The 18860-nt window shown below is 40.4% G+C and overlaps 1 protein-coding gene across 2 annotated transcripts in view; it reads left to right on the top strand.

Annotated features, from left to right (window-relative positions):
* Positions 1 to 8431: 8431 nt before the first annotated feature.
* The window catches only part of CCNJL (cyclin J like), a 50368-nt gene continuing 39939 nt past the window's right edge, over positions 8432 to 18860 (top strand). The window contains exons 1-2 of one of the 2 annotated variants that reach the window (XM_007473963.3): positions 8432 to 8711; positions 9129 to 9240. In XM_007473963.3, the coding sequence (XP_007474025.1) occupies positions 9178 to 9240 (63 nt within the window). In that variant the 5' untranslated portion in view covers positions 8432 to 8711; positions 9129 to 9177. Of the gene's footprint in view, positions 8712 to 9128; positions 9241 to 18556; positions 18644 to 18860 lie in introns of those variants that run through there. The other variant, XM_056811538.1, reaches the window with a different exon arrangement.

The following is an 18860-nucleotide window of genomic DNA, read 5'->3' as shown; positions in this document are numbered from 1 at the left end:
AAAATCATTTGGGTTGGAGAAAAACAGATTAGAAAAACTCCAACAGCCAGAGCTCAGCTGTGTTTTTTAGTGACAGGGTGGTTACATCCTGCTTGCTGTCTTCCATTTTCCCTCCAGAGGGCGACCGTCCACCACATAAAATTCCAGAGATGCCGCAAGGCGCATTGGACCCGTGCCTAGAGTCTGGAGCTGAAAGCAAATGAGATTTCTGGCCCAAATGCACAGTATGATCTTGTTCTCTACCATGAAAAAAAGCAAGTCACCATTTTTAGCCTCTAACATAATTTTGTATAGTTTTACATTAAGCTCTAAAGCTAAGGGGAAGCTAATCCAGTACGAGAGAATCAGGATATAGTTTTCTGTCTCCCTCTGCTAATACCTAACTTTACTTTTAAACTAGGATCAATCATTTTTATGAGCAGCAGGGTTTTTTGATGGAAAGGGAAAGTGGATTTATTGTAAGCTAACTTGAGTTTTAATCCTGCTTTTGCCATTTATTTAACCTATATGAACTTGAAGAAATCATCTCCCTCCTTTGGGGTCTTTGGTTCCTTGTCTGTAAAATGAAGGAGTTGGATTTTCTTTGTGGTATCTGCTAACTCTGATATTCCATCACTTGAAAGAATAAAATGAGAACTATGAGTTCTATTAGTAAATTAGTAATTACTACGAGAACTATTAGTAAAACAAACAAACAAACCTGGAACAAGACCACTTGTTCCAGAAGGTAAGTCCTGAAATAATATATTTTAAGGCAGGAGCTTAGGTAGAGATACTTTCTAGTCTATGGGCATCAACTGTCTCCAAGGTTACACTGGGAGGATGTAACCCAAGTTCTTGAAATCTCATAAATACAATTGGGCAGATGGATTTAGTGGGTGGGTTCTGACTTATCCAAGTCTCTCATTAAACTTCAAAACATAGCTATTTGTTTCTGCTGAAGACAAGTTAGAAAGATGTCATTAGGTTACTTGGGCTTGGGCTTAGTTTACTGTAAATTAGTCAATAAGATATGCCAAATGATGGTGATCAGAGAGAGAAAGATACATGATCCTGTTTTTGAAGAACTCATTTTAATGGGGGAAGACATCACCTCTACCAGAAGGTATACCCGTGGGCAAAAGCCTATATTCTCCTGCCATCACTATGGAGACCCAGCATCATAGAATGAGAAAATAAACTGGAATTAGAGTCAGGAGATCTGGATTTGATTCCCAGGTCTAATACTTCCTAGCTCTGTGACTCTGACTAAGCAAAATACTTTTATTTTCTGAGCTTAACTTTCTTAATCTGAAAGACAAAAATGCTAAAATCTGCGGTACCTGCCTTAAAAGGTTGTCGTGAAGATCAATACAAAGACTTAAATAAAAAATTTCAACTCTTGGTACTTGGGTAATTTTCTAAGACTATCAATTACAGGTCACTTGTTGCTCTGCAATGGAGAGGGTCTCTATATCTAGTATTCCCTGTATAGTACTAATGAAATCACAGGTCCAGAAAAAAAAAAACAACCACCAACAACAACAACCAAAAATACACTATACTGCACACACAGACATGCCCTACACAAGTGAAATGCTTTACAGAGGTCGTTTAAGAATATGTTCCCCTTTTCTATTCTTACTTTCACAAATAAATGTTAACATCTCAAATGGAGAAGCATTCTTATGAAAGGAGAACAGGTTCATGGACAGATTTGCAGTCTGTTCTCCTTGTCTGAGGCTCTGAGAAATTGTGGCTGTTGAACACATAAACATACACATTCTTATATGTTGACTTTCCCAAATGGGCTTTAATTTCTAGTGACAGATCTCAAGTCCTCCCAAGAAGAGTCCCAGGCTGGCTTTAAAAAACACAACCATTTATCATAACTATTACTTTTTTCTCTCTTTATGTAATAACTTCTAGGCAATTGAAGTTATGAGACTTGCCCAAAATCATATAGCTAGGAAATATCTGAGGCTAAATTTGAACCCAGGACCTCACATCTCTAAGCCTGGCTCTCTATTCACTGAGCTATCCAAATGTCCCAACTATTACTTATTAGTATCCCTATACCTAACACCTTTTCCTGATTGAGCTGCCAGAAATCATTCATTCTAAGAGTTTCAATTTTTCTGAAATGACAGGTGGGTTTCAGAAGGGCCTAAGCCAACAGAATCTGTTTTAAGGCAAAAGGGAAGAAAGCCTCTATAAAGTTGAGGCACTGAGCTCCATATTTCTTTTTATTTCTGGCTTAAAACCAGAGCACCAATGTCTTGAGAAGATAATCAATAAAATAGAAAGCAGTAGAAGCAGCCTGCTGAATGGGGATTGTATCTAAAGTAATAAGCACCACCTCCCTTGGTCAGGGATGCCCTGGGACCTACCTGATCTGCTCCTATTCATAGCAAATACTGTGAGAGCATTGAATTTAGAGCTGGAAAAAGCCAGAATCACAGGATTGCAGATCTCTAAAACTAGACTCTGGGAATTCCAGGCCTTTGGCTAGGCAATGAGGAGAGCTTAACAAAAGGATCACCAAGGTCCTTCTACCTCTAACACTTTCTCTGATCTATGGCTCTCCTTTCTGTCAGCCAAATAAAGATGGTAGAGAGAATGCTGTCATTAGAGTCAGAGACCCTGGGTTCAAATCTTTCCTCTAGAACTTACTATCAGTGGGACCTTGGGCACGTCATTGCCTCTGTAAAATGAATAGCTTGAACTAGATGGTTTTTAAGTTCTCCTCTGGGCAGCTAGATGGCACAATGGATAGAGCAATGGGTCTAGAGTCAGGATGGTTCATCTTCCAGAATTCAAATCTGCCCTCAGACACCAGCTGGGCAAGTCTCTTAACCCTGTTTGTCTCAGTTTCCTCATAGGGAGATCCTCCCAGAGATCCTTATGATGCTGTAGCAGAGTAGATGGTACAACCTTCCATCATAACTGGAGAACTGAGGTATTGGGATCAAAACAATGATACACAACAATTCCAATAATTTTGCCAAGAAAACCCCAAATGGGGAGTCAGACACAACTGAAACATCTTAACAACAAGGTCCCTTCCAGTTTTCGATCTGTAATCCCATGATTCTGACATTTTCCAACTCTAAGTCTATGGCAAGCCTATGAAGTTGCCAGGGTTTATATAGAGCAGGGACATTCTTATTCCTCTAGGAAGCTCTCTTCTCAAAGGCTGGACTATCATAAAAACATAAAGTCTGTCCTTTATGGTCTTCTTCATCTCTAATACTCATAGGTTTCCAAATAGATAATGAATATCAAAGTGCTTTGAAAAGTCTAAGTACTATAAAAACCTAAGGGATTGCTCCACTGGAGGGCATGAAAGAGACTTCAGCAGGTGCCAGGGACCTGCACTCTAACAAGCACCTTCACCCAAGAGGCCTCTGATTCCTAATTGGGGGGGGGGGGGGTCTTTGCCAAACCAGATTCAGCTGAGATGACCTCATGAATCTCCCTGATGATTCAGGAAGAGCCCAGTGTACAGCAGGGCACACTGTGAGCAGTTAAAAGGAACTTATGGCTCAGGGCCATCCAGGCAGGCCCCAACTGTCTGGCCACTTTTTACTATCCAGTTGAGTCCCCTTCCTGTTCATTGTCTTCGGAGCTGGGAGGGGAGACCAGGGGCCAAGAGGCTCAGAGACTTTGAAGTTAATGACTTCTTTTCATTTCTCCCTGCCTGGGTCTGGCCAGTTCTCAGCAGCCCTCCCATTGTTCCCAGTGGTTGTTTCCATAGCATTCCAAAGGTCTGGGAGAGTGAGGATGGGACTCCCACTAAAGACAGAAACACACCACCACTACCATGAATGAATGAATGAATGAAAAAAGCATTTATTAAGCACTTTCTGTGTGCTAAGCACTGTACCAACAGCTGGGAGTGCAAACAGAGAGGCGATGGGTCACTTTCTAATAGGAGAGTTCAATTTCAAGGTTCATGGCAGATCTGAGCCTCCTAACGGTATGGCTAGGCGCCAGACAGAGAACGGTAAGACCTTCCATCATAACTAGAGGACTGAGGTGTTCATTTCAAAACAACGATGCACAACAATTCCAAAGGACTCTTGATGAAAAATGCTCTCTGCCTGTAGAGCAAGAACTGATGAACTTTGAGTGTGATTGAAGCTTTTTTTTTCCACTTTATTTTTCTTGCCTTTTTTTCAACATGGTTAATATGGAAATATGTCTTGCATGATTTCACATGTATAATTGGGTGTCATATTTCAGGCTTTCTCAATAAGTGGGAGAGGGCCTAGAGAGAATTTGGAACTCAAAAGAAAAAAATCACTTCCTGACCAGTCACCCCAGATGGGGTCTAGGAGCCCTAAGAGAGTAAGGAGAAAGGGAGTAGGGGAAAAGAGTGACTCTTCCTACCTGATCTCCCCATAGGGTCTAAGCAAGCCCAGGGATCAGGAGAAGGAGAGAAGGGGAAATAGAAAGGATGCCGGTACCAACAGCTCCCCCATGGCATCTCTTTAGTGTGGAGTTTGCTTCCATTAGGATTATAGCAAGGATCAAGTTTGAGGAGAAAAAATCTATTCTGTGTTAAGGTCTTTTTTAATAAACCAAAAACCCAACCCCCTGGGTAGTGCCTAGACAGATTCATCAATGATTCAGCTCAGCATTGAATAGGTGTCATATACTAATACTGAAGAAGTTTAAGACTTCACAGAAAATGACTCCAGTTCCTGAAGGAGTGAATCCACTCAGTTTTGGAACTCCCTGTCATGAGCAGAGCTATGTTGACTAGTAAGTGAGTACAGCTAAGTCCCCTGTGTATTCGGATACAGAATCTCCTGAAGTGGTGCCATTATTCAAATTCAAATTGCACAATTCCAATTGAGTGGGAAGCATTGACCATATTTTACCTAATTATAACTTTGAATTGTACAGTTAGAATACATGGAATATGGTGATTATTCAGAGAATTCATCATTGGCACTAATTAGGACCTAGCTGTAAACTCAGCTAGCCATTTATATCTGGCCAGGCCTAGCCTTTATTTCCCATCCTCTGCCTCCACCCTCAGAATCATCAAGGCTAGAGTTGGAAAGTCCTGCATGGACTGTTGCAGAGTGAAATAAGCAGAACCAGGAAAACATTGTACACAGTAAAAGCAATATTGTGGAATGATCAGCAGGGATAGACTAAGCTATTATTGGCAAGACAATGATCCAGGGCAATTCTGCAAGACTTATTTGCAAGAAGGAACACCTTTTCCTTCAAGACTGCAGAAAGGTGGGTCTAGAAGGGAATTATGTTGAGGTGATTTTCAATATAGAGTTGGGGAGAAAAGAAAGGTTGTGAGGGATGGGATTGATTTTTTTTAAGTGAAGTATGAGGCAAAGCCCAAAGGATGAGAATGTGAGAAGGAGTCTTCGAGGTAAATTTGAGGAAAGCAGAAGAGATTATGAGGGGAATGGGATAAAGATTCAATTAGGGAAGAATTTAAAAGACTATGATAAATATGATTATATAAAGCTATATAGAGATATGTAATATGAATATGATGATGTATAGCAGTCAGGACCAGGACCCAGTTAAAATGATGTAACATCACTTTGTCATGAACCCAACAATATTCAACATATGAATTGAAATTCCTAAATATAAATGAAATCAATTGAGAGAAGATTGAGTCAGATAATAAACTCCTTGAAAAAGATGAGAGGATATGAACAGACAGTTTTCAGAAGAAGAAATCAAAGCTATTTATAGTTATATGAAAAAATGCTCTTAATTACTATTGATTAGAGAAATTAAAATTAAAACAATTCCAAGATGCCTTCACACCTATCAGATTGGCTAACATGACAGAAAAGGAAAATAACAAATGTTGGACAAGATGTGGAAAAATTGGGACACTAATAAACTGTAGGTGGAACTATGAACTGATTCTGTAGAGCAATTTGGAATTATGCCCAAAAGGCTATAAAATTGTGCATGGGCCCTTTGATCCAATAATACTACCACTAAATCTGGGTCCCAAAGGGATTTTGTAAAAAAAAAAAAGGGGGGGGAGACCTCTATGAACAAAAATATTTATAATTATTCTTTTTGTTGTGGCAAAGAAGTGGAAATTGAGGGAATGTCCATCAATTGGGCAATGTCTAGACAAGTTGTACGGTATATGATTGTGATAGAATACTATTGTGCTATAAGAAACAAGGAGCTTTCAGAAAAGCCTGGGAAATTTTACATGATAAATTGATGCAAAGTGAAATGAGCAGAACCAGGAGAGCTGTACAAACTAACAGCAACATTTTATGATAACCAACCACAAATGGCTTAGGTATTCTCAGCAATACAATGATCCAAAATAATTCCAAAAGATTTATGATTTTAAAAAATGCTCTCCACCTCCAAAGAAAGAATGGATAGCATCTGAATCCAGATGGAAACATACTTTTAAACTTTTAAAAAAATTATTTCTGTTTTTTTGGCATGCATTTTCTTTTGCAACATGCTAATACAGAAATGTTTTCCATGTCTGCACATATATAATTTATATAAAATTCCTTGCCTTCTCAGGGAGGGGGAGAAAAGTAAGGGAGAGAACTTGAAGTGAATGTTAAAAATTATGATTTGCAAGTTATTGAGGGACAAAATAAAAGAAAAATTACATTTTAAAAAAGACCTGGGATCCAGGAGAAAACAAACTACCATGATCTAGGTAGGGTGATTTATCTGGATATAGTGTACCTGAAAGGAAAAGTTCCCCAGAGATGGTGTAGCAAAGAACAAGGAGCATGAAAATTCTTTCCTTCTGGCCTTGTGTAGCAACCTTCCAGTGCTGGAGAGTATGGCCAAGGCAGCAGTGTCTTTAAGGTTAGAAGGAGTTTCCTTGATAAATCACAGAAGGTAGTGTGAAATAATGTATTTGAAACTTCATTTCTGATTAGGTACCTTTTAGAACAAAATAAAATACTCATAGAATCTCCAACAGTTAACAAAAGATTTAATTAGGGCAAGGATGGTCAAAGATCTTTATTCAGGACACTTATTTCTTGGATTCAGCTAAGTTGTTGTTTCCTGGTGGTCTGTCAGTCAAGCAACAGGGAGCCCTTTGTGGCTTTTTTTTTTTTTTTGGTATTCAGGAGACACCAGACATTCTCACTTGCTCTCCCACATGTCTAAAACACTTTGCTACCTCTGCTCTGGCTTCCTTTAAGTCCCAACTAAAATCTCACCTCCTACAGGAAAATTTTCTCTCCCCTCTTCATCCTAGTGTCTTACCTCTGTTCATTCTTTCTTATTTTTCCTGTATATAGCTTGCTTTATGTATATTTGTTTGCATGTTGTCTCCTGCTTTTAAACTGTAACCTCCTTAAGGGCAGGGTCTGTCATTTGCCTTTTTGTATCTCCAGTGCTTAACACACTGCCTGGCACATAGTAGGTGCTTAACACTTATTGAATTGAACTGAATTTAAGGAGACTTGGAAGCCAGATCAATGGCCCAAGACTTATTTAAAGTAAACCTTGAGACTTTTCCAAGAAAAAATGAGCCTAACCTGTACAGCAGTCACAATATTGCCACAATTAGGAAAGGGAGGAGAGGAATGAGTACCGGGTCTCTCTCTCTCTCTGGTGGAGTCTATAAGATCTGGGTGAAAGTTCTGCCTCTGCCTTCTAGCTGAAGGATCTCCGGTAAGCCTCAGTTTCCCCAGGCAGCTCTCTTAAGACAGTCACAACTATGCATTGATGAAATCAGACATCCCAACGAAAAAGAAAAGTCCAGGTGGAGCTCCAAAGGTTTCACCGATCCAGAAATTGTTTTATTTGAACGTGCAAAAAAACAGCCTCTAGGGGGCAGCTGGGTAGCTCAGTGGATTGACAGCCGGGCCTAGAGACAGGAAGTCCTGGGTTCAAATTTGACCTCAGACACTTCCCAGCTGTGTGACCCTGGGCAAGTCTCTTAACCTCTATTGCCACGCCCTTACCACTCTTCTGCCTTGGAAGATGGAAGGTAAGGGTTAAAAAAAAAACAATAACAAAAAACCAACCTCAATTCTCTACCCCACCATCTCCCCAACTCCAGCTCAATGGGTTGCAGGAAAGGATTTCAGACGAAGGTCCCTGAATGGACAGATCCCCAGAGACTCAGGCACCAGCGATGGAATATCTCCCAAAGGAGGTTAGCAATTTTATGTCTCCCTGTCCAGACCCGGGACCAGGAAGGAGACAACGGTCGGAGCGTCAGGGATCAAGGCGGAAGTATATATTGGGAAGGGAGAAGGCAGAGCAGCATCAAATACCCCTGCGTGGGAAGGTTAGGAAAAACTTTGGGGTGGGGCAGGGCAAGTCAGGGCGGGGCAGAGAGGAGGAGGAAGAACGCCGGAGGCGCGGTGGAAGAAAGACTACAATCCCCACCAACCCCCTGGGATCCGGAGGAGTGGCGCATGCGCGAGGGGCGGTCCCCCAACTCCCCTAGCGAGAGGGAGGGAGGGACTGAGGGAGGCCCCGGCGACGGCTGCTGGGGCTGGGAGTCAGCTGCTGTGGGACCGGTGTGCGCTGTGGCACCGCGGCCGAAAGTGGGCTCAGGCTTGCAGCGGCCACTGGCTGGTGTTGAGGCCAGCCCTGCGCGGCTGTGGAGCGGAGCCGGCGGTGACGCGGGCGGCGCCAGATCTAGTGCCGGGCTCCCGGAGCGGGGAGGCGGGAGCCTGCCTGCCCGTGGCTGCAGACCCCGGCGCCTGCTGCAGCTGAGAGAGGGATGCGTGAGTTTCGCCTCAGCTCTGAGGGCAGGATGTGGGAGTAGGACAAAGGCTGCCCGAGGGGGCGGGGAGAGCAGCTGCCCGGAGCACCAGCCCGGGGCTAAGCCCAAGGAGCCCGGCAAGTTTTCTTAGCTCTCTTCCTACTTTACAACTTCGCAAAAAAGGGGGGCGGGGGAGGAGGGGGAAATCCCAGAGTTTAGGGTAAGAAGAATCGGGGGAGAGGGCTTTGCAAGTAGCATAATGGGATCGGGGTCGTGGGGAGGTCCCCAAGGCTCGCGAACCAGCCCGCAGTCCCTCTTTATGCACTGCCGGGCTGCTCGGGGCTGGAGAAAGTGGAGGGACGGAGAGCGGGGGCGGGAACTCTGGACCAGCTTAGTGAGATGCTCCACAGTTCCAAATAAAGTTGTCTCTGTACCTTAGGTGCCCCCTAAGATCCCCGGCAGCCGAACCCTAGCAAAGAGAAACGAGAATGGATGAAAGATGGTGGGAAGGACATCTGGCATTAGATATCCACTGTACACTCAGAGAAAAGGTCAGTTTTTTGCCAACCCCTTCCCTCCTTTGCTGCCAGAGCTGCTATTTTAGGGGTTTCTGGATTGTTGGCTCTTCTCGCCGTCCCACGGTAGCCCTAGGGCTCAGTGCTGCCGGGTGGGAACTCTGAACTCCGACTTTTATTTGTGGTCTCTGTCTTGCTTGTTATTGTCCCGAGATCTGCTGAAGGGAATGTTTTGTGAAATTCTAGCCAGACCGATCTTTGTGCATATTGATAACTTTTGATGTCTACAAATTTGGAACTTTCGAAAGGAGGGGAAGGCAGGCAGGCAGGCAGGCGGGGCGCGGGGGAAGCCTTCCTAAAAAACAACTAATCACCGTGGGATGTAAATCTGCATCCAGGGGCTGACTACCCAACCCACAAGCCAATTAAATTGACTGCTGCAGACGCCTTGGGGGAAGGAAAGCTAGGCTGTTAGTAAAGGAGACACAAAGCCCCGTGGCCTAGGCTAGTGGCAGAAGGGGGGAAGCAGGTGGGGAAAGGTAGCCAAACATTCAGCAAGATGAAATATGATCTGCTTCCAACCCTTTATTCTTTCCTTTCTTCTCCACCTCCCACTCCCCATCTCCATATGGGCATTGGAGAGCTAAAATGGAACAGATATGCTAGAAGCACCTGGCTATGCTGGTACCCGCATTTAAAACGGATAAGGGGTTTTCTGCCAGAGTTTAAGTAATCAGAGGGGGGAAAAAAATTGTTTTTTTTCCCCTCTAATAGCATGGACCAGTGTCCTACTCCATGAAATGGGACTTGTACAGTCTCTTGATCTAACCTTAAATTCCAATCAACTTGACAAGCATATTTCTATTTTTGGATTTGAGAATTGGACATAGGAGCTACTGAGTATTTTCTTGAACTCAAAAGGGCAGTTTAATTTAAACCAGTTAAAATGTTTGTCTAAATTCTATGTATTAGAAAGTCTTGAAATTTTTTTTTCAACCTTAGTTGTGTCTCCTCTTCAAGATCCATGTAGTATCAATAGGTTAACTTTTTTAAGGGGAGAATATGATTTTCTTTTGTGAGTTAAAAAATGAGTAAATAGTTCATCCTGGCATTTCAGGTGTGAGTAGTTGTGTAAAATTGACTCCACCATTAATATAAATTAATATAAAACCCCAGGTTTCTTTATGGCCAACAAAGTCTTTCCCTCAGAAACAAATGTTGAAATACTAAAGGCAGAGTGTATCATGCAAGAGGGTTGAGAGACTTGAGTCCAAGTTTCACCTTTCACATTATACTGACTCCCTTAATCTCTCATTGCCCTAGGTGCTAAAATACTATGGGTTGGCAGAGGCCATACCAATCTGCTTTGGTAGAGGGAATTTTCTTATCCAGGAGTTACCTTATATTTATGAACTCACAGGTCTAGCCCCTAGAGTTCCTCCAGTCCATTGAACATAGATTTAGAGCTGTAAGGGAATCTGGAATACTTCTAGTCCAACCTTCCTCCTGACATGGGATGCTAAAAGGTAAAGAGAATTGGTTCATTGAGGCTTGGCTGAGAAAGTGAGGATAATCCCAGGACCAGGGGATGTCTCTTTCTTCTGGAAGCTGTAATTTTTTAATCTTTTCTAGTCTTGGGTTTTTACTTATCATTCAATTCGCATTGTTCTTGGAAAAGTAACATTCTATGGAATGTTATACTTTAAAGGGAGCTTAGAGGCTGCTTAGTATCATACTTAAGTCTTTATAGAAGAGGAAAACTGAGATCTAAAGATATTAATCAACATTTGTTAAGTGCCTCTATCCAACTAAGTACTATGCTGAAAACTAGGGATACAAAGACTTAAGTGACATAGTTCCTGCCTTCCAGGAGTTTACATTCTAACATGGAAATAGGTTTTGAACAATGATACATGTATATAACCCAGTGGAATTGCTTGTCAGCTCCAGGTGGGGGAAGGGAAGAGAGGTGGGAAAAAATCATGAATCACATAACCATGGAAAAATATTCTAAATTTTAAAAAAGGAGTTTACATTCTAATGGGGAAGACTTCGCTAAGCCACTGTTTTAAGTATTATTGTATGATTTGTGCAACCAGTATCACATTTCACAATATTAAGGATACACACACATTATCCTTTTCTCTTTTGAACACTGAAGTTTGGGTTGAAGCTGCTTTATATTGTTGTATGAAGAGGAGAATTAGAATAAATATTTTCTGCAAACAGAGTCAATCTGCCTTCATAAATAGTCGCTCTAGATCTCTACCATATAGAAGAGAGGGAAGCTAAGCAGACCACACAGGGATTGGTCCCATGATCTTGGCTTCAGTAGAACTAGGGTCTAACTAAATAAAATAGTCAGCCTCTCTGGTCAGCTTGGTTTGACTGGCCACTGTAATTGGAAACATTCCTACTTTCTTTCCATTTTGTGAGACCTTTTTCAGATTCCTTGACCCTCCTTCCTGTTCAGACTAGTATGGTGGTACTTCATCTTGGCCTGGTGGTCACATGCTCTAGCACTCAAATTCCTCCTTCTATTGGATTCCTTTCTGGCCTCATTAACTTGGCTGTGATTAAGAACAGGCTTGAGAGGCTGACATCTGAACTTTATGCTTGGGAAAATTGGGAACCCAGAGCTTCTTCCAGTTCAGTTCTCTAGGATGGGAAGAGATGATCCTCGCCCCATTCCACTGAGTATGGATCAGAAATTGTGATAGGGAGGTGTCTAGAAAGCTTGGGAGTTCAAGTCTGTAGGCAGTTCCTACAGTTTTAGTTGATTCTTCCCAATGTTGCTGTTCAGGGAGGAGAACTAGAATGAAGATTTTCTGCAAGATCAAGATGCCTTCCTGGTCACACAAGGACTGTTCAGTTTAACCTTGAGTCAGCTTTGACTCTTCCCAGCCCCTCACCCCACCCCCACCCCACCCCACCCCACCCCACATCTCATCTGTTGAATGTTTCTGCCTCCATACATTTTTATCCAACCCTTCCTCTTCTTTCTTATTGTAATCACTGTTGGTCAGTACTTCCTATCTTCTTAACTAGATGATCTTAGTAGCCTCCATAACTGATCTTCCTGCTTGGAATAGTTTGCAGTCTCTCCTTCACAGCACTGCCTGAGTCATTTTCCTGATATTCCACTCTTAATGTCAGTGTATATCTCTACATGAATATTTTGTAGACCCTCCAAATTCAATTAAGTACAAAATAACTCATTATTATCATCCATTCTTCTTTATCTTCCATTTCTCCTTATTTACTGTCTCCCACCAACCCTAACTCCCCTTAGTGCTATCACTTTTCAGTATTTCAGCCTATATCTTTTATTTTCTGAGACAATTCCCAGGAAAAGCTGTTTGTATTCAGTGCCTCCACTTTTTCACCTGCCTTTCACTTCTCAATCCTTAATACAATCTGGCTTTCAACTCTATCACTCCATGGAAACTTCTCCAAGATTAGCAACAAACACTTATTTGACAAATCTAATGGCTATTCTCAATCTTCATTCTTCTGGACCTCACTGTGGTTTTTGAAACTTGGCCACTCCATTCTTTCTAGATTTTCTTTCACCTTGTCTTCTGTACTGCTGTTCTCCACATCCTTTTCCCTGCTTATCTGTCTGATTTTGTATCATTAGCTAAATCATCATATACATTGTACTACCTATGATTGTTCTCTAAGACTTTGTCCTCCTATCTCTATATTTTTATTGATAGCTTTAACTTTTATATTGTGCACACATATCATTGCATCTTCCCCTCCCAGTTTTCCACCCCTTACAAGAAAGAATTGGAAGGTAGATGATAGAGTGGATAGAGCATTAGGCCTATAATCAGAAAAATTCCTCTTAATGCATTCAAATCCACCTCAGATACGTGCTAGCTATGTGACCCTGAGCAAATCACTTCACTCTTTTTGTCTCAGTTCCTCATTTGTAAAATAAGGTAACGAAGGAACTGGTAAACCACTCCAGCATCTTTGCCAAAAAAAACTCAAAATGGGTCATGAAGAGTTGGACTCAACTGAAACAACTCAACAAAAACAAAAAAGGAAAGGAAGAAGGAAGAAGCAAAACTAACCAAACATAATAAAAAACCCTGATTTTGTATATAGCACTTCACTTCCATGGACCTCTATTTCTGCAAAGAAGAGAAGAGGGTTTTTTTGGTTTTTTTTTTAATCTTTATAGCTTTTGTGAGCCCAATAAATATCTCTATAGATAACCCAACTCTATATATCCAGCTCTCCTCTCTCCTTGAGCATCACCAACTTCTTGCTAGATATCACCTGCATTCCTCCAGGCTTCCCAAGCTCAGTGTAGCCCAGCACCATACAAATGTTTGTTCCTTCTGAAACTTCCCTTTTCTTTTCTTTTTTTTTTTAAACTGTTATCTTCTGTCTTAGAATTGGTTTTAAGGCTGAAGAGTGCTAAGGGCTAGGCAATGGGGGTTAAATGACATGCTCAGGGTTATATAGCTAGGAAATATCTGAGGTCAGATTTGAACCTAGGACCTCCTGTAAACTTCCTATTTCTGTTAGAAGCATCTCAACTTTTCCAATCACCTAGATTTGAAACCTTGGAATCATCCCTATACTTTTCATTCTCTCTCACCACTTCCATATTTAGTCATTTAGCAAGGCTTATAAATTCTGCCTGAACAGCGTTTCCCACATTTGGATCCTTCCTTCCACTCACTGTTGGGTGTAGAACATTTGACAACATCTTAGTTTGAATCTTTCTCACTTGGACTAGTGCCTCCCTATTTAACCTTGGCTTCTTGTCTTCTCCCTACCCCTCCAGTCTACACAGCTGCCAAAATGCTCTTCCTAAAGAAAAGTCTAACTGTGTCACTTGCCTCCTTACAGTGAAATATATAAGGTTAAAAACCATTCTCTAATGGTCAAAAAAACATGAACCAATAGTTTTCAAAAGGAGAAATTAAAATAATCAATAATTATATGAAAGGCTGTTAAGAAACTAATCAACTCTGAGATTTTACCTCAGACTCCTTTGAATTGATAAAGATAACAGGCATCAAGGAGGGCCTGTGGGAAACAAGCATACTTTCATGCTTGATTGAATTATAACTTTGTTAGACCATTCTGGAAAACAACATGGAATTCTGTAAGAAAGAGCAACAAGGTGGTACAATGGATAGAGTCCTTTGTTTGCCTCAATTTCCCCATCTATAAAATGAGCTGGAGAAGAAAATGACAAACCACTCCAGTATCTATGCCAAGAAAACCCTAAATGGGGACATAAAGAGTTGAACATGATTGAAAAATAACTGAATGTAAGAAAAAGCACTAGATTCTTCATTCTCTTTTGATCTCACAATTAATGTGTATATTAGGTGTGACAAAAAAAAGAAAGATACCATATCTTAAAAAATATTCATAACATTCTTTGTAGTGGCCAACCATACTAGAAGCAAAGTGAGTACTGTGGAATAGTTGAAAAAATTGTGGGGTATGAATAATTATTATTAGGCCTTAAGAAATGATGAATAGTAAGGGATTCAGAGAAGTATGGGAAGACCTGTATGAATGGATGAAGGCTAGGATAATAGAACATTCCCCTCAATCCAGACTGGCAAAATTTCTAACAAGTTGAACATGGCAAATGTGAGACAGGCCAGCCCTCCTTTGCCCATAGCTTTTGCTTCATCAGAAGACATACAATAAACATGGCATTTTACCTTGGGCGTCCAAAGGTTTCAGCTTGTGAATCCTGATGAAGTAGTGCAGTTTTCTATGTTCCTTCTATTTCTTACAGAAGAAATTTCTTGTAAGTAAACTCAGAAATTTAGCATAATGTTTAAAATATTGCCTGAGTGACTGTGCCAACTTCTTACCTGGCCCTTCATAGTGTGGCTTTAGCTAATCTTTCTAGACTTAGTATATAATTTCCCTGGGTCATTCTGTACCAGCCAAACTGGCTTGCTTTATGTTTCTCCTAATTGCATTCCATCTTTTTTCTCCAGACAGTCCCCACCATCCCTGAGTATTCCTTCCTCAATGTTAGAATCTTTAGTTTTCATCTTAGAATCCTTAGTTTTCATCCAGGCTCAATTCTTTCCAGGGACATGAAATTTTCCTGATTCCCCCTATGAATGAGGGTTCTTCCCCTTCTCAACTAACTTGCTAATTATAATTTTAAAAATTGCTAATATTTATGTAATGCCAACTGTGTTCTGAATCCCCCTGGGAATGGGAGTTCTTCCCCTTCTCATATTAACTTGCATATAATAATAATAATAACTGGCATTTATATAGAGCCTACAATATTCCAGGCACTTTGCTAAAGGCTTTTAAAATATTATCTATTCAGAACCCTTTGGAGGTTGCCCTTTGTCTTCCTAGTAAAATTGAAATCCTACATCTCTTGCAGGTTTTCTTAACCCGAGGCCTATGAACTTTTATTTTTCCAAATAATTACATTTTCACATAATTTCCAAAAAGTAATTCTTTGCTGCCCAATTCTCAAGTCCCACCCCTACCCCCACTCCCATTGAAAAAAGAAATAAATAACCCTTCTGTCAAGCATAATCAAGGGGGAAAAAATCCCACATAAATTGGCCACATCCAAAAATATGTTTCTCATTTTGCCTGTTAGTCCATCACCTCTTGTCCTGGCACATAGTTGGTGCTTAACAAATGTTGAAAGATTGATCAGACCTTTGGAATCATGCTGTTCTAAATCTTTCAGAATTGTTTTTATAATATTGCTGTTATAGTAAAAATTGTACTGATTCTACACAGCATCAGTTTATACAAGTTTTCCAAGTTCTCTCAGAAAAGGTACATTTCATTACATTCATATTGTTCAATCATTCCCCAATTGATGGGCACTTCCAGTTTTTTCTTTGCCACTATGAAAAATACTAAAATATTTTTGAATGTAATACTACCTTTTATCATTTCTTTGATCTCTCTAGAGGTACTGCCTACTAGTAGGATTAATAGGTCACAGGGCATGCATAGTTTATTAACTTTTATAGCATATTCCAAATTGCTTTCCAAAATGTCTGGACCAATTTACAGCTCCATCAGCAGTATATCAATGTGCCCAACATAAATTTGTCACTTACTTTTTTGGTCAGCTTTGCCAGTTGACTGCATTGAGATGGAACCTCAGTGTTGCTTTAATTTGCATTTCTTGAAGTATTAATGATTTAGAGCAAATTTTTATATGACTATAATTAGCTTGGGTTCCTTTCCTTAAGAACTACCAATTCATATCCTTTGATTACTTATAAGTTAGGTAGTGGGAAATTTGAAGCAATAATTTTTCCCAGTTAAATTTCCAATTTTCAGTTGTAGTTGTGCAGTTTTATGTAATCAGAACCATAGGTTTTGTCTCCTTTGATCCTCTATTCCTTGTTTGGTTATGACTATCTTCATTCATAGATCTAAAAGGTAATTTCTTCCTTGTTGCTCTATTTTACTTATAGTGTCACCTTAATTAGGTCATAGATCTATTTGGAGTCTTTCTTGGTATGAAATATTGGTTAAAACCTAATTTCTTTCATACTATTGTCTAGTTTTCCCAGAAGTTTTTATTAGATGAGTCCTAATTTAACTTAATTTTGTTTTTCATTTTGACAATTGTATTTCAATGTCATCTTTTCCTTTGACAAAGTCTGTCTCCTTCCTTCAGGGTCCAATTTATCCCAAAATGAAAGGTCCCTTCTTCCTCAGATTCCTCTGTTCTTTGCCTATCTTCCCATTTCATTCATTTTCTTCCATCTTGTACTATCATATCTAATACCCAACTCCTTGTTAGTGTAAACTCATTAAAGGCAAAAATTTTTATTGATAGTTACTTACATGTCATAGGATTGTAGATGTAGATATCAGAGGGGCCAACTAGGTGGCCCAGTGGATTGAGAGCAAGACCTAGAGACTGGATGACCTGAGTTCAAATGTGACCTCTGACACTTCCTAGCTGTAATGTCCCCGGGCAAGCCACTTAACCCTCATTGCCCAGCCTATACCATTCTTCTGCCTTGGAACCAATATACAATATTGATTCTAAGATGGAAGGTAAGAATTAAAAAAATATTTTTTTTTAAGGAAGAGATATCAGATATCATCTAGTCAACCCCCTTCATTTTACAGACAAGAAAAAGATGTTTAAGGAATGTTGGAAGCAGAGAGGTGGAAAGAACTGTGATTTGTAGTCAAGAAATATGGACTTGAACTCTGACTCTGTTCTTCCATACTTTTTTGGCCTTGAACAAATCAGTCTCTCTGAGCCTCAGTTTATCTGTCTGTAAGATTTAGGGCATTGAGACTGAATAAACTGAAGTTATCCATTTAAAGTCTCCATGCCCTTTGTGAGTTTGCAATTTGGTTGAGGACAAAACTACCAGTGACAGCTAGCATTTAGTAGCTCCACTTAACCGTGACAGTTTAAGCACTTAAAGCTCTGATTTTAAATGCAGTAAGTTCAAAGGAAGACAAGGTCATTTTGGCCTGGAGTAGGTTAGAACTAGTTTAAATGCTATATCTGTCCTCTCTAGATTGATTGACTAGTCTCTGAGGAAAAGGTTGAAAAGAAACTTCCCAGGAATGCTCAATGCCCTTTTTGTCTTGCTGAGGCCTTTAGCAGCAGGTGGTCTCTAAAGAAAGGACTTGAGCCACAAGGCTTGACAGTGGATGACAGGTTAGCCTCGAGTAACCTGGGAATAAAAGCATGCAATTTGGCACACAGGGCTCAATGAATATCTGCTAGGCTGCCAGAAGGAAGTAGTTTTGCTCTTATCAGATATTGCTCCCAGCAGGTGGGTGTAATTAGAAAATTACTTATTAGAGAAGGAGCAGATGCACTGGTCAGGACCAAAGTACAATTTAAGGATCTTAAATAAGTGGTTATAAGGGAAAGAAGCATTTTGGAAAATCAGGAAAATAAGGCAGAATTCTGGCTTTTATAGGTGGATTTGGTTTCTTTCATTACACTTTTTAGTAGCTGATAAACAGAATGGTGGATAGACTCGAGTTTTATCTGATCCTTCAATTAGGAAATGACCACCTTTCTAAGAAAGGATAACCTCTCTTCTTCCTTGAAACTAGTATATAGTATTGATTCTAAGATGGAAGGTAAGAGTTAAAAAAAATAAAATAAAAAGGAGATAAAGATTCCACTCTAGGAAAGGAAATAAGGTTAAAGATCCATTGCTCTATTATTTAAGACCTCTTAGTCTTCTGAGAGGCCTTCAGCTTAAAATGGTTTTCTGCTCTTATTTAAAACCCCAGAGTTCTGTCTTAATGCTGCCAGCATTCTCCCCAGGGTTCTACAAACCTATGAGGTGAAAACATTCCAAAAATAGGGCCCTGCCTTACAGAAGCTTCTGACCCAGTGAGTTCTGCTTCACAATAGGGTTCTGATATCATCTTGCCTGAAGTACCAAGGCAGACTTATGGGAGGGAACTGGTAAGGCCCTTTATAGCCAATCTGAGGATTCTGTAACTTCAGGGATAGTTAATTAAGAATATCCTTTAGATAGCTATGTTGCAAATGAATAGAGAACCAGGCTTGGAATTGAGAGGACTTGGGTTCAAATATGGCCTCAGATACTTCCTGGCTGTGTGATCCTGGACAAGTCATTTAACCCTGATTGCCTAGGTCTTACTGCTCTTCTGCCTTACTT

The sequence above is a fragment of the Monodelphis domestica genome, chromosome 1, assembly GCF_027887165.1.
Source record: "Monodelphis domestica isolate mMonDom1 chromosome 1, mMonDom1.pri, whole genome shotgun sequence".
NCBI classification, from domain to species: domain Eukaryota; kingdom Metazoa; phylum Chordata; class Mammalia; order Didelphimorphia; family Didelphidae; genus Monodelphis; species Monodelphis domestica.
The sequence above is the reverse complement of the archived record's forward strand: the minus strand, read 5'-3'. Positions and strand labels throughout refer to the sequence as shown.